Source organism: Parus major, chromosome 1 (genome assembly GCF_001522545.3).
Source record: "Parus major isolate Abel chromosome 1, Parus_major1.1, whole genome shotgun sequence".
In the NCBI taxonomy this organism is placed as follows: Eukaryota; Metazoa; Chordata; class Aves; order Passeriformes; family Paridae; genus Parus; species Parus major.
In genome coordinates, this window is record NC_031768.1 from 395,405 (window position 1) to 422,674 (window position 27,270).

General features: G+C 65.5%; 7 protein-coding genes across 20 annotated transcripts in view; 2 read left to right on the plus strand and 5 right to left on the minus strand.

The window, feature by feature from the left end:
* The window catches only part of TRIM3 (tripartite motif containing 3), an 8,620-nt gene extending 8,385 nt beyond the window's left edge, over positions 1–235 (minus strand). The window contains exon 1 of the mRNA XM_015653394.3: positions 117–235. The gene's annotated coding sequence lies outside the window, so the exon portion shown is untranslated. The remainder of the gene's footprint in view (positions 1–116) is intronic.
* A 2,270-nt stretch (positions 236–2,505) lies between these two features.
* Positions 2,506–8,088, minus strand: ARFIP2 (ADP ribosylation factor interacting protein 2). Of its 8 annotated transcripts, none has more exons than XM_015616996.2 (9): positions 8,007–8,088; positions 6,996–7,103; positions 6,799–6,907; positions 5,795–5,905; positions 5,131–5,246; positions 4,787–5,008; positions 4,269–4,426; positions 4,015–4,189; positions 2,506–3,654 (listed from the first exon to the last, which is right to left on the minus strand). In XM_015616996.2, the coding sequence occupies exons 2-9, from the start codon at positions 7,092–7,094 to the stop codon at positions 3,499–3,501; spliced, it is 1,146 nt and encodes a 381-aa protein (XP_015472482.1). In that variant the 5' UTR covers positions 7,095–7,103; positions 8,007–8,088; the 3' UTR covers positions 2,506–3,498. The 8 variants fall into 8 exon arrangements, with proteins under 8 accessions (XP_015472482.1, XP_015472492.1, XP_015472497.1 ...); XM_015617006.3 differs by lacking the exon at positions 8,007–8,088 and adding an exon at positions 7,857–7,964; XM_015617011.3 differs by lacking the exon at positions 8,007–8,088 and adding an exon at positions 7,473–7,592.
* A 7-nt stretch (positions 8,089–8,095) lies between these two features.
* On the plus strand, positions 8,096–9,111 carry TIMM10B (translocase of inner mitochondrial membrane 10B). Its single transcript, XM_015617222.3, has 3 exons — positions 8,096–8,230; positions 8,478–8,573; positions 8,645–9,111. Exons 1-3 carry the CDS (start codon positions 8,192–8,194, stop codon positions 8,849–8,851), a joined length of 342 nt encoding a protein of 113 aa, XP_015472708.1. The 5' UTR covers positions 8,096–8,191; the 3' UTR covers positions 8,852–9,111.
* A 315-nt stretch (positions 9,112–9,426) lies between these two features.
* On the minus strand, positions 9,427–16,388 carry LOC107199774 (F-box/WD repeat-containing protein 7). 4 transcript variants are annotated; one of them, XM_033515542.1, is made up of 13 exons: positions 16,206–16,388; positions 14,935–15,114; positions 14,292–14,621; positions 13,763–13,845; positions 13,287–13,425; positions 12,849–12,983; positions 12,638–12,761; positions 12,422–12,558; positions 11,648–11,854; positions 11,237–11,418; positions 10,902–11,127; positions 10,129–10,339; positions 9,427–9,861 (listed from the first exon to the last, which is right to left on the minus strand). In XM_033515542.1, the coding sequence occupies exons 1-13, from the start codon at positions 16,335–16,337 to the stop codon at positions 9,593–9,595; spliced, it is 2,355 nt and encodes a 784-aa protein (XP_033371433.1). In that variant the 5' UTR covers positions 16,338–16,388; the 3' UTR covers positions 9,427–9,592. The 4 variants fall into 4 exon arrangements, with proteins under 4 accessions (XP_033371433.1, XP_018860780.1, XP_033371499.1 ...); XM_019005235.2 differs by having other exon boundaries at positions 9,429–9,861; positions 11,648–11,761; positions 16,206–16,386; XM_033515608.1 differs by lacking the exon at positions 13,763–13,845 and having other exon boundaries at positions 9,429–9,861; positions 14,292–14,671; positions 16,206–16,311.
* Positions 16,389–16,423: 35 nt separating this feature from the next.
* On the minus strand, positions 16,424–20,863 carry RRP8 (ribosomal RNA processing 8). 2 transcript variants are annotated; one of them, XM_019005555.2, is made up of 7 exons: positions 20,196–20,863; positions 18,782–18,939; positions 18,299–18,704; positions 17,917–18,046; positions 17,543–17,649; positions 17,349–17,445; positions 16,424–16,749 (listed from the first exon to the last, which is right to left on the minus strand). In XM_019005555.2, the coding sequence occupies exons 1-7, from the start codon at positions 20,210–20,212 to the stop codon at positions 16,639–16,641; spliced, it is 1,026 nt and encodes a 341-aa protein (XP_018861100.1). In that variant the 5' UTR covers positions 20,213–20,863; the 3' UTR covers positions 16,424–16,638. The 2 variants fall into 2 exon arrangements, with proteins under 2 accessions (XP_018861100.1, XP_018861095.1); XM_019005550.2 differs by lacking the exon at positions 20,196–20,863 and adding an exon at positions 19,020–19,151.
* On the plus strand, positions 19,390–25,358 carry ILK (integrin linked kinase). 3 transcript variants are annotated; one of them, XM_015616284.2, is made up of 13 exons: positions 19,390–19,497; positions 20,885–20,978; positions 22,001–22,166; positions 22,493–22,588; positions 22,680–22,776; positions 22,866–22,949; positions 23,054–23,139; positions 23,386–23,495; positions 23,747–23,874; positions 23,977–24,098; positions 24,182–24,281; positions 24,358–24,488; positions 24,725–25,358. In XM_015616284.2, exons 2-13 carry the CDS (start codon positions 20,890–20,892, stop codon positions 24,872–24,874), a joined length of 1,359 nt encoding a protein of 452 aa, XP_015471770.1. In that variant the 5' UTR covers positions 19,390–19,497; positions 20,885–20,889; the 3' UTR covers positions 24,875–25,358. The 3 variants fall into 3 exon arrangements, with proteins under 3 accessions (XP_015471770.1, XP_015471847.1, XP_015471925.1); XM_015616361.3 differs by having other exon boundaries at positions 19,428–19,509; XM_015616439.3 differs by lacking the exon at positions 19,390–19,497 and adding an exon at positions 19,548–19,566.
* A 479-nt stretch (positions 25,359–25,837) lies between these two features.
* TAF10 (TATA-box binding protein associated factor 10) lies at positions 25,838–27,264 on the minus strand. The gene is made up of 5 exons (XM_015617203.1): positions 27,258–27,264; positions 26,917–27,068; positions 26,694–26,758; positions 26,475–26,589; positions 25,838–26,000 (listed from the first exon to the last, which is right to left on the minus strand). The coding sequence occupies exons 2-5, from the start codon at positions 27,025–27,027 to the stop codon at positions 25,911–25,913; spliced, it is 381 nt and encodes a 126-aa protein (XP_015472689.1). The 5' UTR covers positions 27,028–27,068; positions 27,258–27,264; the 3' UTR covers positions 25,838–25,910.
* Between the last annotated feature and the right edge of the window lie 6 nt (positions 27,265–27,270).

Below are 27,270 nucleotides of genomic sequence, written 5' to 3' on the forward strand. Positions count from 1 at the left end.
CTCTGCCCCCACTAATCCCACCCCGCACGGCCTTTACACGCCCCGCGCCCCACGCGTGGCCTCCCGCGCTCAGCACCCCCGCGCCGGGCCCAGCAGGACCCCCGGGCCGCACTCACCCGCCCCGCAGCCCCCTCCTCGCTCCAGCCCGCGCCGCGGGACCCCACGGCGCATCCTCGGCCCCGGCCCGGGATGCGACAGGGAGGCGGCCGGGCCGGGCGGCACCAAGCGCGCTCCGGAGGGGGAGGTTAAACATGCCGCCGCTTCCCTGTTTTGCGGAACCAGCCCCTGAGGACACCCCGCTCGGGGCTGGCGAGGCGACGCTGCAGGACGCCTTGCCGCCCCGAACTGGGGGGTTCGCGGGGAGGGTCCCGTGGGAAAGCGGGTAAAGTGACCCATCGGCCCCCCCTCCCAACATCAGTGGTTTCGCCTGGGCTGTGGCTCTGCAGCTGGGGGGGGCTCCGCGCATCCAGGGGTACCCGGCTGTTGCCACGGCAACCACATCCCGACCCCGAATTTGGGGGGCTTGACCCCAGATTGGAGGGGGAATAGGACTGGGGAACGTGGGCATACACTGGTGGGTGGGGGCATGGCGGGGCGGGGGGGGGTGGGTCACCAAGCTTAGGGTGATGGGTGGTATAAATTGGGAAGTAGGAGGAATATAAAAGGGGGATAAAGGGGGAATAAAGGTAAGCCGAACAGGTGGATATAAAGGGGGGCGAGGGAGACGCGCCGGTAAAAAGAGGGGTAAAATAAGGTTATAGAGGGGTTATACAGTGTAAAGAAAGTACAAGCGGGGTACAAAGGGGCTTATAAAGGGGGAGATAGGAGTAAAACCAGAGCCCAGTAAGCCCATCCCAGCCCCTCAGTTTGTAGGGAGCCCACACTTCTTCCCACCTGCCACAGCTCCTCTTCCATGTGGGACCCCCCTCATCACCATCACCCCCCTCAGCCGGTACCCCTGCACCCCGCAGAGCAGAGGCCCCACCCCATTCAGGACGTGGCATCAAGCCCACCTGCTACAGCTTCCAGGGGAACTCCAGCAGGCTCCTGCCTGCTTCCTTTGGGTGAGACAGGTGGGGCAGTGAGCGGGCCCCCATGGACAGGGCATCCTGGCAGATCTGGAGCTCGAGGGGCGCAGAGGGGCTGCCCCTATCCCCAGACAGGTCACTGCAGGAGAGGGCACTGGGGGAATGATGGTGACGGGGACAGGAAGGTTCTGACATGGCCCCCCAGCCCTCTGGGGAGAAGCAGCTCCGGGATGGACCCAGAGCTCTGACGTGAACCAGCCCCCAATAAATCTGTTCCCATCCACAAGGGGATGTCCCCTGCATGGTCCCCTGACCCTCCACCTTGGCCTCAGTGTCTGGAAGGTTCTGCAGCCAGGCCAGACCTGGTTGTGCAGCCAGCACAGTCCCCCAGGCAAAAGGATGATCGTGAGGGTGATAGTGGGGCAGCCTGTCCTGGAATATGGGACCCACGCCCAGGACCTTCCACTCCCAGCCAGGCACTGCCAGAAGCAGCAGAAGGCGCTGAGGCTCAGCGTGTCCCACCTACAGCACAGTGGAGATCAGGTGCTGGGACATCTGCAGCACAGGAGGATCAAGTGGGTACCCCTCCACCAAGGACCTCCTCTGGCCCTCCACTCTCACCTCCAGTGGCTCCTCATCCTTGCAGAGCCCCCCGGTCCTTCCCCAGTATCCCACATGACCTGGTGGATGGGCCTGGGGGGGACAGAGCAGGTGCCTGGGAACAGCCCTCATCTCTTGGAGGGCAGACACCCACCTGACTCCAGTGGCTCAGTATGGCCAGGGATTGCCCACATCCATGTCTGGAGAGTGCCAGGACTCCGTAGGAAGGTCTCGGTGTTCTGTGGGGGTCAGGGTGGGGGGGAGAGGGTGTCCAGGAGGAAGGTTCAGGGGAGGGTTGGGAATCTCCTGGGGTTTTCTGAAGGGAGTGTCGCAGGGCTGGTCAGTGTCCTGGGGGGTGTCCAGGGGTCCCAGGGGAACAGCAGCTACAGTGGCAATAGGTTGAAAGGCAATGGAGTGCACTGGATGGCACCAGCCCCATTGCCTGGCCTGGGGAAGGGGAATCCATCCTATGGGACCCCTGAGCCCTCAGTACCCCCAGTGGGACAGCGGTGATGGTGCCAGGAACCCCAGGCTGATCCCACCCAGCTTCCCCCTGCAGGGCTGCCCATCCTGTCCCCATTTACCTGGTCCTGGTTCCTGCTGGTGCCACAGGGCTGGAGCAAGGGGTGGCTCCCCTCGTCAGGCACAAGTGAGCAGGGTCGCCCCAAGCCCCTCAGTCGCCCCCCAGAGCTTCCCTGCTCCAGCTCGTTCCCCTTCCGAGCCTGGGACCCCACAAACAGCAGCCAGTCCCCCTTGCCCTAGGGCTCAATCACAGGGTCCTCACCATTATGGGGCTCATGCCCCTGTCTCCCACCCGCCCTGGCAGCCCCAGCCCCCAGGGTGCAGCCCCTCCTTGTCCCACCTGTAGCTCCACACACACTGATCTGTACCATTTATTCGGGGTTTTACAGAAGTCAGGGAGTTGGGGGGGTCAGACCGTCACCAGGGCGGGGCAGGGGGAAGTCGGATCCCGACATTAAATTATGGATTAAATTAATGAGCAAGAAAAACCAACAGTTTTGTCTCAGGAGAAAGTGCCCAAGTGCGGGGGTGGGCAGAGGGCCCCTTGTGGGGTGGGGGTGAACCCTGGCAGGACCCCAGCCCCAGGACACACATGCCCCGCACACGGACATGCACGGGCACGCGTGCTCCCCCCCGTGCCTCCACTGACGTTTGGTCCCTGCTTGGAGCCCCCTGCCCTCTTCCCGGGCCAGCAACTCCCCCCTGCCACTAGCTGCAGGGCACAGGGACCTATCACCAGCCCACCCAGGATGCCCCAGGGAGGCAGGGGGGACTTTGGGGGGTGCAGCGCCCTGTGAATCAGGAGTGCAAGAGCAGCCACACTGGAAACACCTGTGAATGGCCTGGAGGGAGCCAGGGTGTCCCTGGCACTGGAGGGCAGAGCAGGAGCCTACCTGGGTGCAGCGGGGAGGCCCCACAGCCCTGCCCTGACACAGGGGGAACCTGGCTTTTCCAGTGCTGCCCCCACCCAGCTCCACTGTGCCACAGGGCAGGGGTCTCTCTGGGTGGGAGTTGGCAGTGGGCCTGGGAGGGGTGCACCCTCATCCTGCCCCAGGGAGGCAGAGGGGGACAGTGGAAGGTCCTGGCTCACCCCAATGTGAGTGGGGTGTCCCCAGCCCCTTAGGAGTGTCAGGAGCAGGGGGGCTCCAGCTGTCTGCTGTGTGGGGTCTGTGCTGAGGAGCTGCTGCACCCTGCCCTGAGGAGGGGCTGTGGGATGGGGGGCCCCAGGCAACTCCCCACACCTGGCGGCCCCCCCCCATCCAAGACCAGGCCCGGGTTGTGGCCCCCACAAGCCCCTGGCCACAACTGAGGTCCATTTGTGCTCCTCCATCCAGGGGGCACGGGGGGCTCACTGCTCCTCCAGCCAGGAGGGCTTCTCGGCGCCAGGGGTCTTGAGCTTGATGTTGAACTGCTTGAGGGTCTGCTCAAGCTGCTGCTGGTTCCCAGCAAAGTACGCAGAGATGGCATTGTGGAACAGCAGCAGTTGCTTGTGCATCACCTTGATCTGGCGGGGAGGGGAGAGAGGATCATGTTGGAGGGGGCTGGATCCCACCCCAGCAGCACAGAAAAGGGGTTGGAAAGCCCTCTGAGACCCCCCCCTCAAGTGCCACTGCTCCCCTCCCACACTGCCCATTCCACCCAATTTGTGTCCTTAAGTGACAAATCCAATGTGGCTGTCAAATCCCTGCAGGGACCCCATCCCCGTGCCTCCTATCCCTGCACTTCCCATTCCAATCCCACAACCCCATCCCTGTCCCAAACGCCCCCTCCTCAAGTACCCCCTCTCTGCATCCCCCACCTCCGTCTTGCATCTCCCATTCCTGCATCCCCCCTCCCCACCCCAACCTCCCATCCCTGCACCCACCTTGTTCTCCTCCAAGAATTTGAGCTTGATGGCCACATCTGCCCGCAGCTTCTCGTACTTGTCCTTGTGGCTCTGGAACTGGCTCTGGGCTGTGTCCAGGCGGCTCACGGCGCCGGCATCGCGTGGGCCCATGCTCAGCTCTTCCAGGTCCGTGCGGTACGCGTCATACTCCAGCCTGCACGGAATCCTGGCATCAGTGGCCTCCCTCCACATCTCCCCAGGACTCCTGAGCCCCTCTGAGCTCCCTGTCCCACCTGGCTGTCTCATACTGCTTGACTGTCATAAGCGTGTCCTCCATGGTCTTGTTGACCAGTGTGTTGATGCTGGACACAAAGAAGTTGACAGCACCCAGCAGCGTCTCCCCGTTTTTGCACAGTAGCTTCTGCGTCTCCGCATTGTACCCAAACTCTTCCTGGGGACAGAGGGATGGGCGCACAGGTGAGGGGCCATGGATCACACCCCCACTCCCCTCCATCAAGGGTGCTGGGGGAAAAGCCCCCTGAGACCACTGAGGCCAACTGACCCAGCACTTCCAAACCCGGCACCAGCACACACATCCGCTCCTGCGCAGATCATCTTCCTGCCGTGGTGTCCAAGTGTGACTCCCCACACCCTGACCCCCACAACCCCAGTGTCAAGCACCAGCCCCGCCCTGACCCCCAAGCCAGCCCTAGTGTCCAGGTGTCCCCTCCCAGTCCTAGCACTCCCCATCCTGCCCCTCACTCCAGCGAGGCCCTGCCCTCATTCCAGTGTCCCCCTGGCCCTGGCACACCTGGAGCTCAGGGGATTTCTGGCTGAGGTCAGCAAAGGCATCCCCCAAGGCGTGCTGGGTCTGTACGAGGCTGTAGAGATGGGCTGTGAGTGCCCGTGCCAGATGCAGGACGCTCTCGTACTTGCGCTTGGTCTCACGCAGCAGCTCAATCTGAGTCTCCAGCTCCAGGTCCACCGTGCGGGACCCCCGTCCGAACCGCTCTGAGAGGAGCTGCTTGGTGCACTGCAGGAGGGGGAAACCAGGAGGGCCCCCCAAAGCACGTGTGAGTCCCCCCGAACCACTCTGAGAGCAGCTGCTTGTGGGAGCGGGTCAGGAAGGCCTGCCGGTGCTCCCCCACCTCTCACCTTGTAGGTGTTGATCCCCCACTTCTTGACAATGTCAAACTTCTCAACGGCAATGCCACGCACGACCTCCTCTCCACCAGCTGGGGGTCCGGGGGATGGTGGGTGCAGCCCGGGGCCTGGCACAGGGACAAGGATGGGGACAGGACCTGGCACCAGCTCCAGGAGGCCAGCAGCCACGGGGACCAGGCAGCCCCAGCCTCCAGAGCCCTTGCCCTGGAGCCGTTGTTTCCACAGCAGCATCCCCAGCTCTGGGCATGGGTCTAGCACTGGCTCATAGGCATCGTGCTGGGGACCCTGCTCCTGCCAGCCCCCCAGAGGGTCCCGCACAGGGGCACAGACCAGCCCAGCTGTGTCTGCTAGCACCAGGCCCTGCCCCATCCTGCTGACCACCCTCACCAGGCCAGGACGCAGAGGGAGCACCGCATCCCTGCATCGGGACATCCCTCTGGTGGGCTCCAGGGGCAGGGTGGGCCCCCTGGCCAGGACCCACCTCTGAGCCCCCTGGGCCCATCAGCGCTGTCCTCTGTCCCAGCACAAGGATCAGCACCAGGACCAGGCTCTGACCATGACACAGCTGCCACGGGGGCTCTTACCAATGTCCCTAGGGAGGCCCGGGGCCCTCAGGCCCAAGGGACGCCCTGAGGCGGAGCGAGGGGCGCAGTACCTGCGGGAGCAGCGGCCGGGCGGGCCATCCTACGGGCAGCGGGCGCGCTGGGGGGCACCGGTGGTCCTCGGGGGGGGTGAGGGTGAACAATGGAGCCTGGAAACGGGGGGGCTGCGGGGGCCGAGCAGGGTGGGGCAGGACAGGATAGGGGGCACAGGGCATGGGCCAAGGCAGAGGGGACGGGGGCAGGGGACAGGGACGAGTGCGTGGGCGGGCGGCAGCGGGAGAGCGATGGCAGCAGGTGAGCGTTGGAACCCAGAGACATGGCCACAGCCACACAGATGGACTCCCCCACCCCAGGGAACCCCCCCCACCTCTGGCCTCTATGCAGCAATCCCTGGGCAGGCCTGATGTCATGGGGACACAGGAACACAGAGACATGGGGACACCGGGCCAGAGCAGCAGTGCTCCGGGGAAGCACACGTGTTCACCCTCTCTGTCCACACAGACCCTCCTCAAGTCCTGGGGGGACTCTCAGGGAGAGATCTGCATGGAACAAGAACAGCGGTGCCAGGTCTCCCACGCTGCAGAGCCCAACTGGCCCCGCTGTGGCCTGGTCTGACTGGGACAGCAAGAAGAGGCCAGTAGGGTGTGGGCTTGGGGCCCTCTGCCTGCCCCCTCATCCACAGCACACTCCAGAGCTCCTGCTGCAGATGGACTGGGACAGACCTGGGATCCCCCAGCACAGCTGGGACTCAGAAATCCATGGGGATGTCCTGACCAAGGGGATAGCAATTCCCCAGCAGACCCCATCCTGTAATAGGGGAGCAACCCAGTCCAGGGAGAGCAGAGCAGGGCAGCAGCCCCTCCTGTGCCATCGTTATCTTCTGCCACCACTACACATCCCAACACATTGCCCTGCACAGAACCCGAGCCCAGCAGGAACAGAGCCCACCCAGAAGAGCCGTGGCAGAGCTTTGTGTCATAAGTCAGGGGCAATGAGGGGAGCTGACCCCCTTCCTCCCATGATGATCCCCATTCCCTCCCAGTCCAGCCCCCACTACCTTTGATGGTGCCGGTGGGGATGATGCCCTCAGCTGTTCCCCCATAGCCGCCTGACACGATGCTGGTCTCATTCAGGTTAGGTCCCGACACCATCACCTGCTGCAGGTCCTGCGGGCCACAGGATCACAGGGGACTGAGATACAGAGACAGCACAGCCCTGGCACAGCCCCAGCCAGCCCCCTGGGGTTCCCCAGACCTGCTCCAGGCCATCGTCCTCGGGCAGGCTGCTGGTGTCCCCGTTGCTGCTGATGGGGATCTCCATGGTGGCTGCCTTACTCAGGATCCCGTCCGACATCCTCAGGGCCTGCAGGGACATAGATGTGGGGCTGGGGCCAGGACTACCCTCCAACCGGGGCAGCAGCCAGTAGCCGCGGGGCCCGTGGTGGAAGGGGTCAGCAGGAGGTTACAGCGTGGAGCAGGGAGCCTACAGTGGCAGGTGCTGGCACTGAGCAGACTCTGCTCCCCGCCCAGGGCCTCCTGCAGCCACTGCCCAGCCCCACTCGGCCGTCTCTCGGAACAGCCTCGACTCCCCGAACGGAGCCGCAGGGCAGCACATCCCAGAGGCGCCAGCCCCAGCCTCAGCCGCGCCCCCACCGTGGCTCCCACACCATCAGGCCCAGCACTCGCGGGTTCCCCCGCCCTTGTGCCGCACTCCGTGCTCCCTCTCACAAACCCCGCCGGGGATCCCCGCGTCCTGCAGAGCCCCGGGACAGCGGCGCTAGCAGCGCCCGGCGCGGCCCCGGCCAGGAGGGCGCCGGGAGCCACGTCCGCAGCCGCGGGGGGGCCCCGCTGCGCCCGGACCGGTCCGGGCACATTCCAGGGCAGGCGAGGCAAGGGCGGGCTCCCAAGAACCCGTTACCTGTGACCTGTCCCCTCCCCGGCGGGGACACTGCCCGGCCCAGGGCTCGGGTCGAAACCTGCGGGCAGAGGCCGCCACCACCCAGGGCCATCCTCGCTGGAGAACGGCCCAGCCGTCCCCACAGCCTCCGGGGCGGGGGCACGGTCGGAACGGACCCCTCCGCACCCACGCAAGGCAAGGCCCCGAGACGGGACCGACCTGCGAGGGAACCCCCGGTGGCTGCTCCTGGCGGAGCCGGACCGAGCGGGCGGCGGCCTCAGCCTCGCTCTCGGGGCTCTCCCAGCCAGACTCCACCGGCCCCGCGGGCGCTCACCCCGTCCAGCCTCCCCGGTCCGCGCCCGGCCCCACCTGCGCCCCGGCCCCGCCGGGCCCCCCCGCGCCGCTCCCGCTCCGCCTCGGCCCGGACGCGGCGAAAGTGGCGTCAGTGGCCCGGAAGTGGCGTAATCGCTGAGCCGGGCGGAAGTGACGTCACCGCGAGCCCGGCGTGTGGTCCCGCCGAGCGCGGAGGGAGCGGGCTCGGGCCCGGGCCCGGGATGGACCCGGCGGCCGAGCACCGGCAGCAGCTCCGCAGCGTGAGCGCTTGGGCTGGGGGTGGGCAGCGGGGTGAACGCGTCAATGGTCCCGGGGCTGTCGGTTTAGTGGCGGGTCCCGGTGTGTCCCGAGGGCTTCGGGTGTGGGATCTCGAGGTCCCGGGTTCGCAGGAGAACCGGTAGGTCTTGAAAGGGATTCGGGCTGGCCGGGGGCATTCCGGGGCACTCCCGGTGGGTTTCGGGGGTCCCGGACCGGCTCCTCTCGGCGTGACCCGCGCCTGCTCCCCAGCTGCGGGACTTCCTGCTGGTCTACAACCGTATGACCGAGCTCTGCTTCCGCCATTGTGTCTGCAACCTCAACTACCGGCTGCTCACGGGCCGCGAGGTGAGCGGGGCACGGGGGGCCGCGGCTCGGGCACACCCGCAGCCCCTGACCCCTCGCCGTCCCTCCCGCAGGAGTCGTGCCTGGAGAGCTGCGCCGCGAGGCTGGTCCGAGCCAACCACCGCCTGATGGGCGCCTACGTGGGGCTGATGCCGGCGCTGCTGCAGCGCCGCGCAGCCGAGCACGAGGCAGCAGCGGGGCCATCCGGACTCCCGGCCTCCCCTGACCCGGCCCCGGGCCCCGCGGGGTCCTCGCCAGACGCTCCCGTTGCCGGCTCATAGCAGCACTGGCCACAGCTCTCCCGGACGCGACCGGCACCACCCCTGCCCTGTACCAGCAGGAGCAGCTGCATCCTTGCTGCGCTGGAGCTCCAGGCTGGAGCAGCATCTGCACGTGGCCCCGGGAGCCCCTAGCCCTGGCTGGGCTATGCAGGGCACCGGGGATGGGGGGCACAGGAGTGGGGGAAAGCCCCCCCCAGCCCTCGTGGTTGTGGGTTTATGGGAAGTGCATTGTTAGTCCCAATAAAACATCTTCACAGTAATGGCTTAGCAGGGGAGGGCACCACAGCCCTGGCCCCTGTTGGGTGTGCTGGGGGAAGCCCATGGCACAGCTGGGAATCCAGGGAATTGCACCCAAATGTGAGACAAACATCACCCTGCAGGACCCCCATGATCACCAGGACACTGGGGCTGGGAGGGGAAGGGGCAGGTGCTGCCCAGCCAGTGCCCATCAGCTAAGGGCAGTGTACATGGTCCCTGTGACACCTGGGAGAGCCTGGCCTCTTCCCACTGCAGCCCCTGGGCAGAGGGCGTTAGCTGCGGGCCCAGGACAGGGCTTAGGTAAGGACTAGCCCCAGTACAGAAATAAATCGATATATTCCGTGTACAAAACATGCTCCTGCAGGCCCAGCCGGGCACTCCCGCACATATAAATAAGGCCCGGCCCTCCCTCTTGTCCTGCCCGCGGGGGCCAGCGCCTGCGCCGGGGCCACCCCTCCCGCGGGACCCCCGGGCTGGCCGGGGTCACTTAAGGTCCACATCGAAGTCCAGCACCAGCAGCTTGGTCTCCTCGGTGCCATTGCGGCTGCCCACGGCACACACCAGCTTTGTGTTGGAGGCACGGATGCGCCACACGACTCCCCCAGAGCCCCCGCTCTCCAGGGCCACGAGGTTTCGCACAAACTCCCCTGTCTTCAGGTCCCACAGCTTCACTGTCCCGTCATCAGAGCTGGTCACCACGAACTTGGAGCTGAACTGTAGGCAGGTGACAGCACTCTGGTGCTTGCTGGGACCTACGGGGAGACACCAGTGAGCCTCAGGAGCAGCTGAGGCACCGACTGCTGTGGGACATGGGATCTGCCATATCTGGCAGCTCAGAGCCAGCCAGTGCTGGCTCCTCAGGGAGGAGGCACTCTGTCCAGACACATCTGGCAGCTTAAAGCCAACCCAGCCCCGAGGGCAGGGAGCCCTCCCTGCTGCCTCCCACCCCTCCAAGGGAGAGAGCTACCTGATGGAGGGAACTCCCCACTGCCCCCCAAGGGGGAGGAATCCCCTCTCACCCTGCAGGGTCTGCAGGCACTGCCCTGTCTTGATGTCCCAGATCTTGACAGTAGAGTCGGCGTTGCCGGACACGAGGATGTTGTCGCGCAGCTCCATCCCGCTGGTGAGTGACTGGTGTCCCATGAGTGTGTGCAGACAGTTCCCACTCTCCACATCCCACACGCGGATCGATGTGTCCAGGGACCCACTAACGATGTGTGTCCCATCAAACTGCCAGAAAGAACGGGTCCAGCTCAGCATCGAGGACAGGAGTGTCCCCTGGTTTGGGGTACAGGCCACACCTCTGGCATTCCCTGGTTTGGGATACAGCACTCCCAGTTTCAGCACCACCTGCACAGACCCCAGGCTCAGCAGCTGAGACACAGGCTCACACACCTCTTGGCTTTTTGAGCTGTAGAAATGCTCCAGGGAAGGGGCATGGAGTAGTGTTTGTGTCCACAGTGTGTGTGTTAGGGAAGTGAGTGTGGGGGGGCAGAGGCTGTCCCCACAGGAGGACACATACATGGTCCGTGTGTCCTTGCAAGGCAGATACCTTCCTTCAGGGCACAGACATGACCCACGTGTCCCTGCAAAGCACACAGGGCCTCGCATGACACAAGCACAGCCCATTTGTCCCTACATCACATGTGGGACTTTGGCACAGCTTGTGCCCCATGACTGGAAAGCAGGGGTGTGACAGGGCAAGCCAGCAGGAGGGCAGGTTGTACCCACAGGGAGGGCAGGGGAGCTATAGAGGGGGAAGGAGCAGGAGGGGATGTGTGGGGGGCCGTACCTGCAGTGAGTAGACACGGTTGGTGTGCCCCTGCAGCGTGTGGGTGCAGCTCTCACTCTCAGGGTCCCACACCTTCACCGTGTAGTCATAGGCACCACTGACCACTTTGTTGCCATCATACTGGACACAGCGTACGGCAGCCACGTGGCCCATCAGCACGTGCAGGCACTGCCCTGTCTCGATGTCCCAGAGCCGCAGCGTGGCATCCCGGGAGCCACTCACCACCCTGCAGGTGAGGGGACACCTGGGGCCCAGCTGCCAAGGCAGCCTGGGGGTAACCAGCCTCACCCCCTGCAGATATCCCCCCTCTCCCACAGCAGCTGTCAGCCCCGTACCTGTTGCCGTGCAGGTGCATGCAGCGCACGGTAGAGGTGTGTCCGTACAGCGTGTGCACGCACTCGCCGCTGTCAGCGTTCCACACCTTGAGTGTGCGGTCAGTGGAGCCACTGATGACAACACTGTCCCTCATCTGGGAGGACCAAACCCCCCCCGTGTGGCCCACCAGCGTCTGCACACACTGTGGGGAACAGGACACGAGGGACAGGTGAGCCTCTCACACCTCCCCCCCACAAACAGCACAGAGGAGCAGCACAACTCCATGTCCTTGTCATAGCGGGCCCCAGGCATCAGGGTGTGGCCTTGCCTATGCACAGCACAGGGAGATGGTCCCTGTCCCAAACCCCTGCAGCGCCAATGACAGTGCCACGCTCTGGTGACAGTGGCACCCTGGTGACAGTGACACTCACCTCCCCTGTGACAGCTGACCACACTTTGAGCGTGTTGTCATCAGAGCCGCTTACTATGCGATTGCCGCAGAACTGCAGGCAAGTGATCACATGGTCATCGTGGCCCTTCAGTACCTGCGGGGGCACAGGAGTGTGTGGGGGGCAGTGTGCACCCCCCACAGCCACCAGGACCCCCCAACACAATGAGCAGTGGGAAGGCAGCGGGAGCTGTGGGGAAGAAAGGCAGACAGGTCTCCAAATCACCTGCACCCCCTGATGCTTCTGCAGGGCAGCAGAGCTGGGGTGTGTGGTGTTTAGCAGCAGCTGCACAGGGGCAGGGGTTACAGGAGAACAGGGAGTGGGGGGGCGCAGGAACCCAGGACCTAAAGCAGCAAGAGACAGGGTAGTGGGGACTCTGCCCAGGGGCAGGAGGGACCCCCAGGGACAGATCATCAGGGTTCTGGGACCCTGCACAGAACACAGTTGAGCCCTGGGTGCTGGGGCTGGCTGCGGCCCTGCATAGGACCTTGGAGAGAGGCAAAGGAAGGGACCCCCTTCTCCAGGCCCAGGAGACCTCATTTGTGCTGCCTGCACCGCTCTGAACAAGCCAGATCTGCTCTCTGTGACAGATCCTGCACCAGCTTCCCCATACCAGTGACCTGGGGCCTGTCTGCAGTGGGGACACCCACCAGCCCCTCAACTCTCCAGGGTCTTCCCCTGGCAGGGACACTCCCAGGCTCACCTTGGGGACCACAGCTCCCCGGAGTCTGTCTACACTGGGACACCCAGGCCTACCTTGGGGGGCCGCAGCTCCCCACTACGCCAGTTCATGTCGATGCGGTGCTGGCGCAGGAAGGCAAATTTCCAGGGGCTGTACATGAATCCGGGGCTAAGCAGGCGTCGCTTCCGCAGGTGTAGGGGCTCCTCGATCCCTGCAGGGGACAACACAGCAATGCCTCACCTGGGTCAAGCTGGGGTGGCTCCCCAGTCTCAACCTGGGAGGACCCTCACCTTCCTCACGGCACTTTTCCCTCCAGAGCAGATTGTCCTCAGCCAGGACCCTCCAGTAGCGGCAAGTCTGGGCAGCTCGGAGCAGGTCCCGTGGCTCCAGGAAAGACAAGACGTACAGGGCCAGCTATGGGGGGAATAAAGATCACACAGGGTTCACCGGGGGGGGTTGGGTCAGGCCAGGCCAGGCCTCTGGTCCCCCATCCTCACTCACCTCCTTGGGCAGCAGGGAGATGAAGTCCCGCTGGAACTGGGGCTCAATGACCTGCATCATGTACTTGATCTGCGCCGGCTCGCAGCGGTCAATGAGCTCATCCAGGGCCAGCAGCTTCTCAGGGCCGCTCCAGCGCTGCAGGGGAACCCCCAGTGACCTCCAGCTCTGTGTCCCCAGCTAGCCCAGCCTCAGCCCTGGCAGCCAGGCCTCTGGCCCCAGGCCAGGAGCCTGAGGCAGGTGGGAGCTTGGTGGGTCACAGGTGCTGTGTGATAGGTGACACCACCCCTGGCCAGGGCTGAAACCTCCTCTGTGTTTCCTCACACAAGCAAAACTACCCAAAATTTACCATGGGCCCAACCCCTCCCCTTAGCGGGGATCCCATAAGCTTGGCTCCTCCCATCACACCCAGGCTGCCTGAAGCCACCAGGTGAGCCATACCTGGAAGGTGCGGAGCCAGTCCTGTAGCTCAGGTGGGGGGGCCACTGAGGGGATGCGGCGGCGCCGGGCCTGCCCCACCTTGGCATTGCGCAGGTCCCCAAAGGTGGTGGTGGGGCTGGGTGTGCAGGGACCCAGTGTCCTGGGAGAAGGAACACAGGTAAGGCCATGGCACAGGTGGCACATGCCAGCACTGCTGTGGGCCACACTGTGCCAGAGGCTCTTAGAACTAGTTCCTGCCTGTGGGAGCGCCATTCCACTGACCTCTTTGCTCCCACCCTGTGGACTCCTGCCCCGACATCAAGCCCAGCCTGCTGAGCAGACAGGCAGCTAGTCAGGGCTGCATCTCACCTGGGCCAACCCCTGCTTGACCCAAGTGGCTCAATCATCCTCCTGGGGAGGGCAGTGGGAGGTATGTGTTGCCCCAGCACACAGAACAGCCTTCACCAGCTGCACTCAGAGCCCCCCCTACCCCTCACCTGCCATACTCAGAGCCCTTGCACAGCTTCTTCCCAGGGGACAAGGCCCGGCCATCCGGCCCATTCTCTGACTTCCGCTTCATCTGTGGGACACAGCAGATTGGAGGGGCTGGAACAAACCCAGGCAGACCCGGCAGACCCCCTGCCCACAGCTGATCCTTGTGGACCCCTACATGTCACCCACCCAGAACTGACCCCTGTGGGCCCCCTGCCCAGAGCTATGGGGCAGACCCCCACCTGTTCCTGCTTTCTCCCCTCAGGGTCCACATGACAACGAGGGATCCCCACGCAGGGCAGGGAGGGGCTGCATCAGGGCCAGACACAGCTGGGGGCTGGGGTAGACTGGGGTAGCACCTCCTTCTCCCACGCTGTGACCAAGGACCCCCATGCACGGCAGGAGTCTGCATGGGGGACTGGGGCAGCATCTTTCCCCAGCCCCAGCAGCTGGGGTCACAGAACCCCCCCAGGCCCCCGTTCACCCTTCTGCAGGTGCCCAAAGTGCCTCAGCAGTCCCTGGCCCCCCAGTCACCTTGGGGCGCAGGTGCCGCAGCAGCCCCCCATCCCCAGTGCGCTGCAGGTAGTCGATCCAGCGCTCTCCCAGGGTGTAGTACAGGTATACATTGCTGCTGTCTTCCCCTTCCTCGCTGCAGCAGCTCCCTTCCTCCTCCTCCTCCTCCTCCTCCTCCTCCTCTTCCTCCTCCTCCCGCTCCCTGGCGGACCTGGGGGGCTCCTGTGGTCTCTGCCCCCCAGAACCATCAGGGTCTGCTCTGGACCTGGGGGGACCCTTCCAGGGGTGCTCTGGCTCCCAGGGGCCTGGTGTTTCCTCCTCCTCCTCCTCTTCCTCCTCTTCAGCCACCACCTGAGTAGGGAAGACGCAGGGAGCAGGGCTGACTCTGCACCAGCCTTGGGCTGCTGGAGACCAGGAGCGGGTCAGGGGTTGGGAGTGCTGCTGGATGGCTGCCAGTGAGAGCCATGGCCCTGGAGCACAGGGGCTCCCCTCAACAGCACTGGGGGAGGTTTCATGGTGAAGAATGACCCCAGACCCACAACCACGAGCTCCTCCAGAATCCGGTACAGCTCTGTCTGCCCGCCACGAGTTTCCCCTGAGCCCCCCCAGAGTCAGACCATCTCCCTTCTCCTCGTACATGGCACAGGGACCCTTCTGCACCTACCTGTGCTGCAGGTGCCCTGTGGTCCTCACTGTCTCCCAAGGGAGTGGGGCTGGCCCGTGGGGGCCCCTCAGGGCCTGGGCACCGCCGGCACGTCATGCGCTGGCTGTTGAGCTCCAGGATGCGTGTGGTAATGCCCTTGACATGCAGCAGGTCATCCAAACAAGTGAAGCCCTTCAGTTCCTGCACGGAGGGAAGTCAGCCCTGCCCAGAACAGAATCCCTCCTGCTCCCACAGAGACCCCTGCCCGAGGCCCCGCAGGGAAGAGTCACAGCGCTGTGAAAGGGGGGCAGCAACCCAAAAGCTGGGGCAGGAGCACTGTGCCCCCCAGATAAGCAGTGCCAGGATGGGGAGCAAAGCTGCAGCTCCAGGGCAGGGGAACAACACGTGCAGACACACACATGTGCGAGGCACCCACTGCCCCGCGGGACCTCGGGCCGAGCACTGCCCGGCCCCGACCTGGGACCAGGTGCCTCCCATCGCCCTGCACGGGCTCCCGGAGCACCTGCCATGGGAGGAACCCGGCGGGGAGGGGCTGTCCCCGGGCAAGACTCGGCGGACAAGCAGCGCAGCCCAAGGGGCCGGGAAGAGCCCGACTGGCCCTTCTAACCCGGCAGAGTTCGTTTTATGGCTCTGCTGCTGCTCCCCGCAAAGGGCTGCAATAGCAGCACCGCCCCGGGACAGACCCTGCTCCAGACCACCCTCCCTTTGCATTACCGGTTTCTGCCCTCCCACCTCCCGGTGTTTCCAGCATATGTGTCCACAGCATTTGGACATCCACTCCTCTACCTCCTTTCCCAGCCCCGAACATGCCAAGCGCTCCCAGCCCTGCCTCGCCCATCTCCGTACCATCAGGGCACGGCCGCCGCTGACCCGCCCGGCCCAGGGCCCGCGGTGCCGCTCCCACTGCTCCCGGCCATGTCACCGGTCGCCGCAGGGTCTCGTCCCACCATCGCCGGTGACGGCGTTCGGAGGCGGTCGGGGAGCGGTACCCGTCCGGTCCCGCCAGAACCTGCATTCCCCCCGGTTCCCTGCCCGGGCCCGGCAGCAGCGGGGGCAGCTGCGCCCGTCCGGTCCCGCGGGCTCGGGGCGGGACTCGCGGATCTTGGGCCAGCCCCACCTACCCCGGCTACCAGGACGGAAACAGCACTGTCGCCCCCGCACTCGCCCCGCGGAACCCACCCCGTCACCGCCACCCCCCTCCCGGGGGCCCGGGCAGCTCGGCGCGGGGTGCCGTCCCCGCCGCTTCCCCCCCATCCCCTCCCTCCCCGCACCTCTCTCTTGCGGACGATGCCGCGGGCACGGCGGCGGCCAATGCCGCTGAGGGCACCCTCCAGCTCGGCCACGCCGGCGCGGTTGATGTCGAGCTTGGCCCCGGCGGGGCCCGGCCCGCCCGGCCCCGACATCCCGGTACCGGTCCCGGGCGCTGCCGCCGCGCAGGCCTGACAGCAGCGCGCAGGCGCGGCCCCGCCCCCACACGCGCATGCAGAGCTGGGAGGAAGCAGCGGCTTTATTGGTGGTAGCGCTGGGGGCGGGGCCAAGCCCGTGTCCCCGCCCCCACCCCGCGGGCCCGGGCCCGTCACCGCCGCTCCGGTCACCGCCGCTCCGGTCACCGCCGCTCCCGTCAGTCACCGCCGCTCCGGTCACCGCCGCTCCCGCCACCGCCGCTCCGGCCACCGCCACTCCCGTCAGTCACCGCCGCTCCCGTCACCGCCGCTTGTACAGACACGGCCGCAGGCGCAGCCCGGGAGCGGGGCCGGGCCGGGCCGGACCCTTCTTGGCGAACTCCAAGAGGTAGAAGTAGGAGCTGGAGAGGTCCTGGGGGCGCGGGGACACCCGACTCCATTACCGGCACGCCGGAGCTCCATCATCACCCCAGCCCGCTCCAGCACCACTCGATACCGCCTCAGAGAACCCCGGGATCCCCCCCTGCCTCCTTCCAGAACCCACTGTGCTCAGGGCCCTCTTGCCCCCAGACTCCAAAGCCCTTGTGGGGCCTGTGTACCCCAGCCCCTAGCATACTTCTCTAGACACCCGACACCCATCATCATCACACGATTCCTCCAAGCCCCAGGACTCCCAATCCTCCCTGGGATACACACCCACCTCCAAGCCCCACACCACAAGCCCAGTGTGCTCCAGGCCCCCCTCATCCCCTCCCTGATCCCAGCACCCCATCCAACCCACATCCCAAACTGCCACAGCACACTCCCACAGTCCCCAGGACCTCCAAACTTCGCCCCTCTGTGTACTGGTCCCCCCGTTATCCCATTTGCAGTCCCCCATGCACCAATCCCTTCTACCTCCATCTACTTTCACCAGCCCCTGGTTTGTTCCACAGCAGGCTGGGCCTCAATACACCCCCTCTTTGGGCTCCCCAGTGCTGTGCCCAGCCCTAGGCACACCTGGAGACACACCTTGGAGACAGTCCTGAAGCCCAGCTGCGTCATGGCCTTCAGGAAAGCATGGATGTCCTCAAAGCGGCTGGCCACCTCAGCCACCATCAGGGTCCCCCTGCGGTCACTTGAGCTCTGAGCAGGGTGCCCAGGCACCCCCAGGACTCTGCTCAGCATCCCTGCTTCTCCCCCAATCCCCCACAACCTCTGCCTACCCGAGCTTGAGCACACGGTTGGCCTCTCCTAAGATCTCCTGCAGGTTGGTGCCCATCAGCGCCAGGCAGAACACGGCCACGTCCACCGACTCAGCCGCCAGTGGCACCTGCTCACCCCGGGACACCCCCAGAGAAGGACGATGATGGCTTGGCCTGGAAGCTGCTCTGCACATCCCCAGGAGCAGGAGAAGGAGGATGGCGATGTTGATGGGGCTGGGCAGTGCACCCCCCAGGTTCCCAGGCTCGCGGGTTCAGCCGTGCCCCAGGCACACACCCAGCTTTTGAACAGACACACCGGGGTCACAGTCCCCACAGCCGCACCCCTGCAGCCTGCCCAGCAGCACCCACTCCCCGCCCGGGGGTGCCCCCAGTACCTTGGCCATGTCACAGACGGTGACCCGCGGGCTCAGCGGCACCAGATCGAAGCAGTGCACCTGGTTCCTGACACTGGCAGCCAGCGTGCAGTCCCCGCACCCGAAATCCGCCACCACTAGCGACGCTGGCCTGGGGCAGGCATAGCGGGGTCAGAGCGGCCCGGCCCGGCACCTTGCCCCTTCCCCACTCACCGGTCCCCCGGTCATCCACCGGCCCCACCGCTCACCCCTTGGACCCACTGCTCATGGCCCCCCGGTCATCCTTTGGCCCCCCCGTCCCCCAGCGCCTCCTCAGTCCATCCCCCGGCTCTCCGTTCAGCCTGCCCCCGCTCACCGGCCCCCGCGGTCCACGTTCCCCCTCGGGCCTCGCCCTCCCGCTCACCGGCGGCGCAGGTAGCGCACGATGCGCTGCACGGGGCGCTCGGGCCAGCGCCGCACCTGCCGCTCGAAGCCCCGGTGGTACAGGTGGAAAGCGGCAGGGTCGGCGCGGAAGAGCCGCGCCGCGTCCCGGCTGCTGCCGGTGTAGAGCTGCTGGTTCAGATAGCGGAACCGGGCGCCGAGCAGCCGCTCCTCCATTCGGGCGCGGAGCGCAGCCGAGCGGCCCGAGCGGGGCTCCGGAGCAGCCTCCGCGGAGCCCGGCGGGTCCGGGGGGCCCGGCCCTGAGCCCCGCTCCCCATCCGACCCCGCCGGCGGCTCCTGCTGCCGCTGCCGCTTCTGCCGGTTCCGCCGCTGCCTACGGCTCAGCCCCGCCGGCTTCTCGGCCTCCTCCGCCGGCTCAGCCGGGCCGTCTGAGGGCATCGAGAGGGGAGTCAGGGCGCGGAGGCGGCTCGCTCCTGCCTCAGGGACCCTGGAGCCGTCCCGGTACCTGTGTCCGGCCGCTTCCCAACCTCCCGGGGCTCGTCGGGACGGGCCGGGAGCTCCCCCGCCGCGGCCCGCAGTCCGCCGGCCTTTTTCCGCTTCCGGGGCCGCCGCCTCGCCGTCCCGACCGGTCCCGGGCAGCCGCCTCTTTCCCCTCGTGGGGCCCTGTGGAGAGTGGGGCCCGGTAACTTCGGCACGCCCGGCCCGGCCCGGCCCGGCCCGGCGCCCCCGCATCACCCGCTTACCGGTCGGCCCGGGCCCGCCGGGGCGCCGCGGGCCGCCGGCTCTGCTGCATCGTTCCAACCCTGCTCCGCGAACATGGAGCGGGAGCCCTCGGTCGGTACCGGGACCCACGTGCTCCCGCCCGGGAAGCGCCGCTGGAACAGCGCCTCCTCGCGGCACGGAGGACCGGCCGGGGACCTCGGCTGCACGGGCGGTGCCGCGGACGCCCCGCTCCGCCCCCGGCCGGACAGCCGCGCCCCCGGTCAGTTCGGCACGCCCCACAACCGTGCCTCAGCTCCGCAGGCCCGCGTTCCCGGCGCCGCCCCGCCCTGCCCCGCCCGCCGCCGTGTGGCGGAGCCGCGGCCTGTGCGGGTTCCGGCCACCAGAGGGCGCCGTCTCGGGGCGGAGCCGCCGCAGCCGCCGCCCTGCGGAGCCGCCGGGACACGCAGCCGGTAACGGCGGGACGGCACCGGCACCGAGCGGGGACAGGCTGCGGAGGCCGTGAGTGCGGCTGTAGGCGACCCGCAGCGGGGGCGGGGCCGGAGGGAGACCTGCCAGAGCCGGAGCTGGGTGGGGGAGCTGCAGGGGAGGGGTGGGGGGCACAAAGGAGGGATTGGGAGTACCGGGGGGGTTGGGGATACGCGGGGGGACTGGCGGCGCGGATGGGGCCGCATGCGGAGCGGGGCTCTAGCAGCTGGTTCGGGGTAGCACGGGGGTTCTGCGTCTACATCCCGTCCTCTGCCCCGGGTGCTGAGCAGGGCCGAGGTGGGCATTTGGCCAGCCTGGCAGGGCTGGGGCTGGTCGGTCCTGGCAGCCCCGCGGGACTGGGTAGGGGCTGGTGGGTGATAGGAGGGCACAGTTCAGGGCTGAACAGGGGACAGGGTGGGACCAGGATGGGGTGTCATCACTGCGGTGGGAGGTCCCACAGGGCCGGGACTGGTGTGACATGTACTGGGGACCCCTTTTCATGAGCTGCCCCCAGATGGGTGGGGGATAAATCTCATCTGGGAGTGTGGATGTTCTGGTGCCGGGAAAAGGCCAATGCTGCCATGGATGTGCTGGGGCCATTCTGGGGCCTATGAGACCGTGCCAAGAATCCAGGGTCCTGCATCCCACCCCTCTGGAGCTGTCTGAGGCAAGGGGTGCAGGCAGGGTCCTGGAGGGCAGCTGTAGGTGCTGGCAACTGGTGGGGGTCTCACCGTGTCTGGGTGGGCATCGGGTCCAGGGGGATCCTCCAGCAGCAGGTTTGGGATCAGATGGGTGCATGTCAGGCATGTATTCAATCTGAATCTGTCCTCACACTGTAAGACTTCAGGTCCCTGCTCACATCACAAACCTCCAGGCAGCAGGTCCCGCGCTCACAGTCAGGGGCTTGGAGGGACATGGGGAGCAGGAGGAAGCTCTGTGCCTGGCTCTGAGCTGGGGTGTCCATGGATCCAAAGCATGAGGCTTTGGGGTCCTGGTTTCTGAGCATGGTGCCATGCCAGGCCCAGCCAAGTGGGTCAGGAGGGTCATGGGGCTGCAGGATCCCATGCCAGGGGTGCTGAGCTACCCCAGCCCCATTCCCCCACTAAATCTGTGGGATCCCATCTTGAGGGTGCTGAGCTCCCCCAGCCTCACTGTACCCCAGAGCTGTGGGCACTGGGGCTGGCTGTGCCTGGTGATAAGCCCGGGGGTGCCAGCCTGGCTTCCTGTGGGTGGCCACGGCCCCGCTGGATCTTTCCCCAGCCCGGACCTCAGCCTGCCTGCGGCTTCCTGGAGAGCTGCAGGGATGGGGCGGGAGGGGACAAGGAGGGGGCCAGGAGGTTCCCCTACTTGCTGTTTCAGGGACCTCCCAGCCGAGGGGGGTCAGGGGTCCCCATGTCCTTACCCACGTCCCCTCCCGCAGCCGCCATGGACGACATCTTCACACAATGCCGGGAGGGCAACGCGGTGGCCGTGCGGCTGTGGCTGGACAACACCGAGAACGACCTCAACCAGGGGTGAGTGGGGTTGGGCTGGGCTGGGCGGGGCGGGGGGGCCTGTGCTGGGGGCTGCTTTCCACTGGTTTCCATGGAAAGGCAGGGGGCAGACGGCAGGACACAGCTCCTCCCCACTGGAGGAAGTTACCGCATCGCTGAGGCACGAGGCCGAACATCCTCTGGCCGCTTCCTCACAGCCACAGCCAGGGCTCAGCTGGGCTGGGGTACCTCCCCTGTCCCCACGGTGGCAGCTGTGTCCACTGACCTTATCCTCGTGTCCCCAGCCCCTCTCTGCGGAGCACCATGGCAGATGTGTGGGCACACGGCTGGAGCCGCTGTGGCTGGGAATTGTGGGGGCCACTCTGTGCCCAGGTGTCTGCTCCCCACATCCCGTTCCAGGGGTCTTGCAGGACTGTGGGGTCCAACATGTGCTCACAGCTATTCAGGAGCTGTGTTGGGGGCTTGGAGGATCTGCCTGCAGTGTGTGCAGCTGGCACAGCATGACCCCGTACCATGACCCCAGCCCAGCCATGGACATGGCATTGCGGACATGCTCCAGACAAACGGCCTCCCTTGGTCATGCCTCCCTGCCCCTCCTGGGGGTCCCAGGCACACGGAGCTCTCCCAGACCCACACAAGGTTCCCAAGGGACTGTTCTGTGCCGGGTAGTCCCTGCCTGCAGAGCCATGGTGGGGGCAAATGGAGTCCTGCTGTGCCAGGGGGCCAGAGGGGAGCTGGGACTGGGGGGAGCCTGGGCTGCAGCAGCCCCTCTGCCAGTTCCTGATCTCCATTTAAGGCCTGGCTGCCACCTCCTCCCTTACTTGGTCATGGAGTGGGGGGATGGGGACAGGATCCGGCTGTGATTCAGCCTTGGAGGAGACAGGATTTGGCCTGGGCTGGTGGGGCCCTGGTGGGGGCGGGTGGGAGTGGGATGGATATTCAACCTGGTCCCTTTGCCCCTGTGGCTGGAGTTTTGAGAATGATGCCAGTGATGCCTGGGACAGAGGGCTGCAGCTGAGCAGAGCCCCCCTGCCATCCTGCAGGGATGACCATGGGTTCAGCCCCCTGCACTGGGCCTGCCGTGAGGGCCGTTCAAATGTGGTGGACATGCTCATCATGCGCGGGGCTCGCATCAACGTCATGAACCGGGGCGATGACACCCCCCTGCACCTGGCTGCCAGCCATGGGCACCGTGACATCGTACAGAAGGTACCTGTCCCCTGTGCTAGCACCTGTCCTTCCCCACCCCTGTGTAGCCTTGCACACTACCCTCATGGGACTTGCTCCCCTCATCACCTGTCAGGAACACCTGGCATGCCGCCAGTGCTTCTGAGCTCCCTGCTCCTCACAAGCTCCCTCCAAATCCCTCTGAGCCCCACATCAGTTCAGCACCCTCCCTACAGCTCCCAATGTGCTGCTCCTGCATCTCTCAGGACAAGGCACAAGGAGGATGGGGGCTGTCCTGGGCTCACAGGGATCTTGCCTGGGCTTAAAGGGACAGTCCTGGGCTCACAGGGACTGTCCCCTGTCCCCAGCTGATGCAGTTCAAAGCAGACATCAACGCAGTGAATGAGCATGGGAACACACCACTGCACTATGCCTGCTTCTGGGGACACGAGCAGGTGGCTGAGGTGAGTGGGAGCACGGGCAGGAGGGAAGGTGGGGTGGGAGGGGGACTGAGGGGAGATCAAAAACCACAGTCCTTGATGTTTGCTTCCACAGGACCTGGTGGGCAGCGGGGCCCTGGTCAGCATTGCTAACAAATACGGTGAGACCCCCACAGACAAGGCCAAGATGCCACTGCGAGAGGTCCTGAAAGGTACGAGGGTCCTTCAGGACCCCATAACTGACACAGCCTCTGGCCAGTCACAGCAGGCTCTGGGTGCCACCCTCCTCCTCTCTCTGCAGAGCGTGCTGAGAAGCTGGGCCAGAGCCTCACCAAGATCCCCTACAAGGACACGTTCTGGAAGGGCACGACCCGCACCCGGCCCAGTAAGGACTGAGGGTCCCTTAGGGGGTGCCATGGATCCCCCTGCCCTGCTGGCACTGCCTCCTGGACCCAGTAGCCATGGGTATTCATTCCCCTTCTACTGTAGGGAATGGGACCCTGAACAAACTCGCCGGGATTGACTTCAAACAGCTGAGCCTGAGTCACAAACTGAACGAGAACCAGTCTGGAGAGGTGGGTGCCCCTCGACCCCAGGTGGGCGCTGTGGCTGTGCAGAGTGCCGTGTCCTGGCCCTGCTGGGCACCGCTGTTCTGGAGTCCCATGGCCTGGTGCAGTGGGGGAGCTCCTACCCAGCTCAAGGGGCTCCCTTCTCATTGTGGGCCCTTGGTCCCATGGGCTCCAGAGCCCCAGATGGGGGCCTGGGTATGCTGGGGACTCTGCACCCATTTCACAGTGCCTGTGTCCCTGCTGCTCCTCCAGCTGTGGAAGGGGCGCTGGCAGGGCAATGACATCGTAATCAAAATGCTGAAAATCCGGGACTGGACGACACGAAAGAGCCGAGACTTCAACGAGGAATACCCAAAACTGCGGTGAGTGCTGTGCCTGTCTGGAGCCACCCTGGCATGTGCCTGGCATCCATCCCCACCAGTATTTGACTGGGGCCACCCAGTACCTTCTCATGGCAACAGCAGCTCTCAGAGTATGGGGCAGGCAAGAAACTCCCAGATCTGTGGGGCCAGGGTGGTGGCCAAGGGCTGGGAGGCCCTGGGGAATGGCAAAGGGCAGACGAAGGGGTGCAGGCAGCCCCTCCCTGTTTTTAGGGCTGTCATTTCTCTTGCAGGATCTTTTCCCACCCCAACGTGCTGCCGGTGCTGGGTGCCTGCCAGGCCCCTCCAGCTCCCCACCCCATTGTCATCAGCCACTGGATGCCCTACGGTTCCCTGTACAACGTCCTGCACGAGGGGACCAGTGAGTGCTGGGGCATGGTGTGTCTGGGGGCAGCAGGGGCCTCTCCAGCCACAGCCCTGGCTGGGCTTAGGGTGAGTTGATCCCCTGTCACCCCCTTCCCAGATTTTGTGGTGGACCAGATGCAGGCGGTGAAGTTTGCCTTCGATATTGCACGGGGCATGGCCTTCCTGCACACGCTGGAGCCCCTCATCCCACGCCACCACCTCAACAGCCGCAGCGTTATGGTGAGTGGGGACACAGCCCCCCGCACAAGGCAGGGGGGGCTCTCAGGGCAGGGCGGTTCCTGCTGACTGCCTGCTCTCCCCAGATCGACGAGGACATGACTGCACGAATCAGCATGGCCGATGTAAAGTTCTCCTTCCAGTGCCCAGGGCGGATGTATGCCCCGGCCTGGGTGGCTCCTGAAGGTGAGTGCCCAGCTCCCAGACCCCCCAGACTGGCCCCCTCACCCCCAGCCCCACTCAGCCCCCAGCCATCCCCCAGCCCTGCAGAAGAAACCAGAGGAGATCAACCGGCGCTCAGCTGACATGTGGAGCTTCGCGGTGCTGCTGTGGGAGCTGGTGACACGTGAGGTGCCCTTCGCTGACCTGTCCAACATGGAGATTGGTATGAAGGTGAGGGCACGGAGGGGCAAAGGAACTGATTTGGGTCAGACTTTAGGGAGAAGTTCTGGCCTTTGAGGGTGGTGAGGCCCTGGCAGAGGTTGCCCAGAGGACTTTGGCTGCTCCATCCCTGGAAGTGTTTAAGGCCAGGTTGGAGAGGGTGTGGAAGCACCTGGGCAGGTAGAAGGTGTCCCTGCCTGTGGGGGCAGGGTCCCAATCCTAACTCTGGCTCCTCTTCCTGCTTGCAGGTAGCACTGGAGGGGCTACGTCCCACCATCCCCCCTGGCATCTCCCCCCACATCTGCAAACTGATGAAGATCTGCATGAACGAGGACCCAGCCAAGCGCCCCAAGTTCGACATGATCGTGCCCATCCTGGAGAAGATGCAGGAGAAGTAGAGGGGAGGTGCCTCCCCATTCCAGTGCTGCCTTACGCCCCCCACCACCCCCAAGTGCCTTTAGCCCTAGAGCCGGGGGGAGCAGAGGACACCCCTCACCCTGAGCCAGCCATGGACACACGGTACAGATGGCACTGCCTGTGCTGGAGCTCTGCAGGCTCTGGACCCCCACCCAGGGCAGCCCCTCACCAGGGTAGCCCTAACCCAGCCTCTGGGCAGCCCCCAATCCAGTGCAGCCCCCCTACCCAGGGCATGGTGTGTGGCCTGGCCCTTCTGCTGGGGGATGGGGCTGTGGGGACCCCTGTCCCCCTTGCTGGGCAAAGCCCAACACAGGACTTGGCTCCCCAAGGCTGGGGGGGAAGGGGAAGGCCAGGAGAGGCCACCTGTGGTGCCCAGCACTGCCCCTGCTTCGCGCTTCACTGGCCACTTCCCTCTGTCCCCAGAATGGCCGCTGGCAACCAAATAAACATTTGGTATGGAACCGACTGCTGGGGTACAGGGTGGGAGCTGGTTGGGGGTGGAGGGCTGGAGTGACTGGGGGGCTGGGATTCGCAGGGGATGTCTAGGACTGAGGGTGAGGTTGAATTGATATGGGGCTGCCTTGCAGCCCACAGTGCCCTGGGCACAAGTCACCCACCGCAGCAACCCTCTGATGCTCAGTGCAGGTAGATGGGCACAGGGCCCCCTCAGGAGATGCCCAGTGCAGGAGGGGTGGACTCAGGGTCTCATCCCTGGCTCCATTTGTAGCACTGCCTGTGCAGCCCCCAGGGTATTCCCTGTGGGAGACAAGAGGCAGTTTAGGGAAGGAGAAGGAGGAAGAGTGCTGGGTAGTTCCTGTCCCCCTAACCCCACTCTGTTCCAGCACTGTTGGGAGCACTGAGCTGCCTGTGACTGGCAGAGGAGGGGGAGCATATGGAGGACCAGGGCCAGCATTTGTGGACACAGGCACAGGAATAACACTGCCTTCCCACAAAACCCTACTAGGTGTTTAATGGCACCGAAACGGCCCCTACAAACTACCCAAACTGCCCTGTGCTCTACGTGAAGTAATGTGGCTTCTTCACATTGATGCCGTACTCCGCCAGCGCCGGTGTCAGGTCCTCCATGGTCAGCGTGTACTTCTTGTCCTGGGGGACACAGGGCAGGTGGTAACAGCAGGGACCATGGGGTGACATGCCCCAAGGTGCAAGGGCAGGTGTGTCCTGGTCCCAGAGGAGCTGCTGGGCAACATGAGGGCATTCCCAGCTCCCCACATTCTGTTGCTCTGTGCCCTCAAACATCCCCAGACACCTAGTACCATATCCCATTGGCTTTGCAGAGCCCCTGAACTCCTGATACACCAGGAGGGGGTCCCCAAGATCCCCCACTCCAGCTCCTCCTCAAGGCCAGAGCTGCATCCCCTGCTGGGATGGGGGGGGCACCAAAGCGTGTCCACAAACTCAGTGCCCCCCTCATGTCCCCACCAGCACCTACCCACCTGCGGGGCCCCATCGTAAGGCTGGCAGGTTTTGGGATTTCTGCACCCCATGTTCCTGCATTCCGTGGCTGCAGGCTCAGCCCCATCCCCAGAGGAGGTTCCCCAGTTCCCGCAGTGCTGTCACCTTGCTCTTGCTGCGGGAGCTGCCCGAGGCCGTGCCCTTCATTTTGCAGTGCTGTAGCGCATCGTTGGCGATGTCTGAGATGAACTTCTGTGCTGCCAGCGAGATCAGGCGGATTCTGCGGGGCAGGGACCGTGTCAGCGAGGGGACAGAGGTCCGCGGGCCCCTCTGCCGGACCCCCACGGGGATCCTGCTACTCCCGCCCATCTCGTGGCCACTCACATGCGGGGGTCCGAGGCCTCAAACCCTGCCCGGTTCAGGTAATACCCTGTGACGGCATCCGGGATCTGGGAAGGGAAGAGGTGGAACAGCTCCACGGCCTCGTGGGAGCGTTTCCATATCCTGTATCCCGTCGCACAGGAGCCGCCCCGTATCCCAGTACCGTGGGACCTGCCCCGTGTCCCGTCCCGTCCCGTCCCACAGGAGCCGCCCCGTGTGTCGGTACCGTGGGCGTGTAGTCCTCCAGCTGCATGAGGAAGTCCACGAGCGGCGTGGTGGATACCACGGGTTTCACGTCTCCGTTGGCCGCGGGCGGCACGTACACGCCGTTGGACATGGCCCCGTCCGGGGGGGCGGCCACGGCCGCGGACACCGGCACTGCGGGACAGCACGATCGATGCTCGGAACCCCGCACGCCCGCGCCCCGCCGACACCGCCAATGGGGGACGGCACGCTCGGCAGGACCCCGAGACATCCGCAGTTACCGGACGCCGCCCCCCCGGCCAGAGCGTCCCGCGGCGCTTCCGTGCGCGGGGCCCATCCCCGCCGTCCCCCATCTCGACTCACCGGGCCCCCTCCC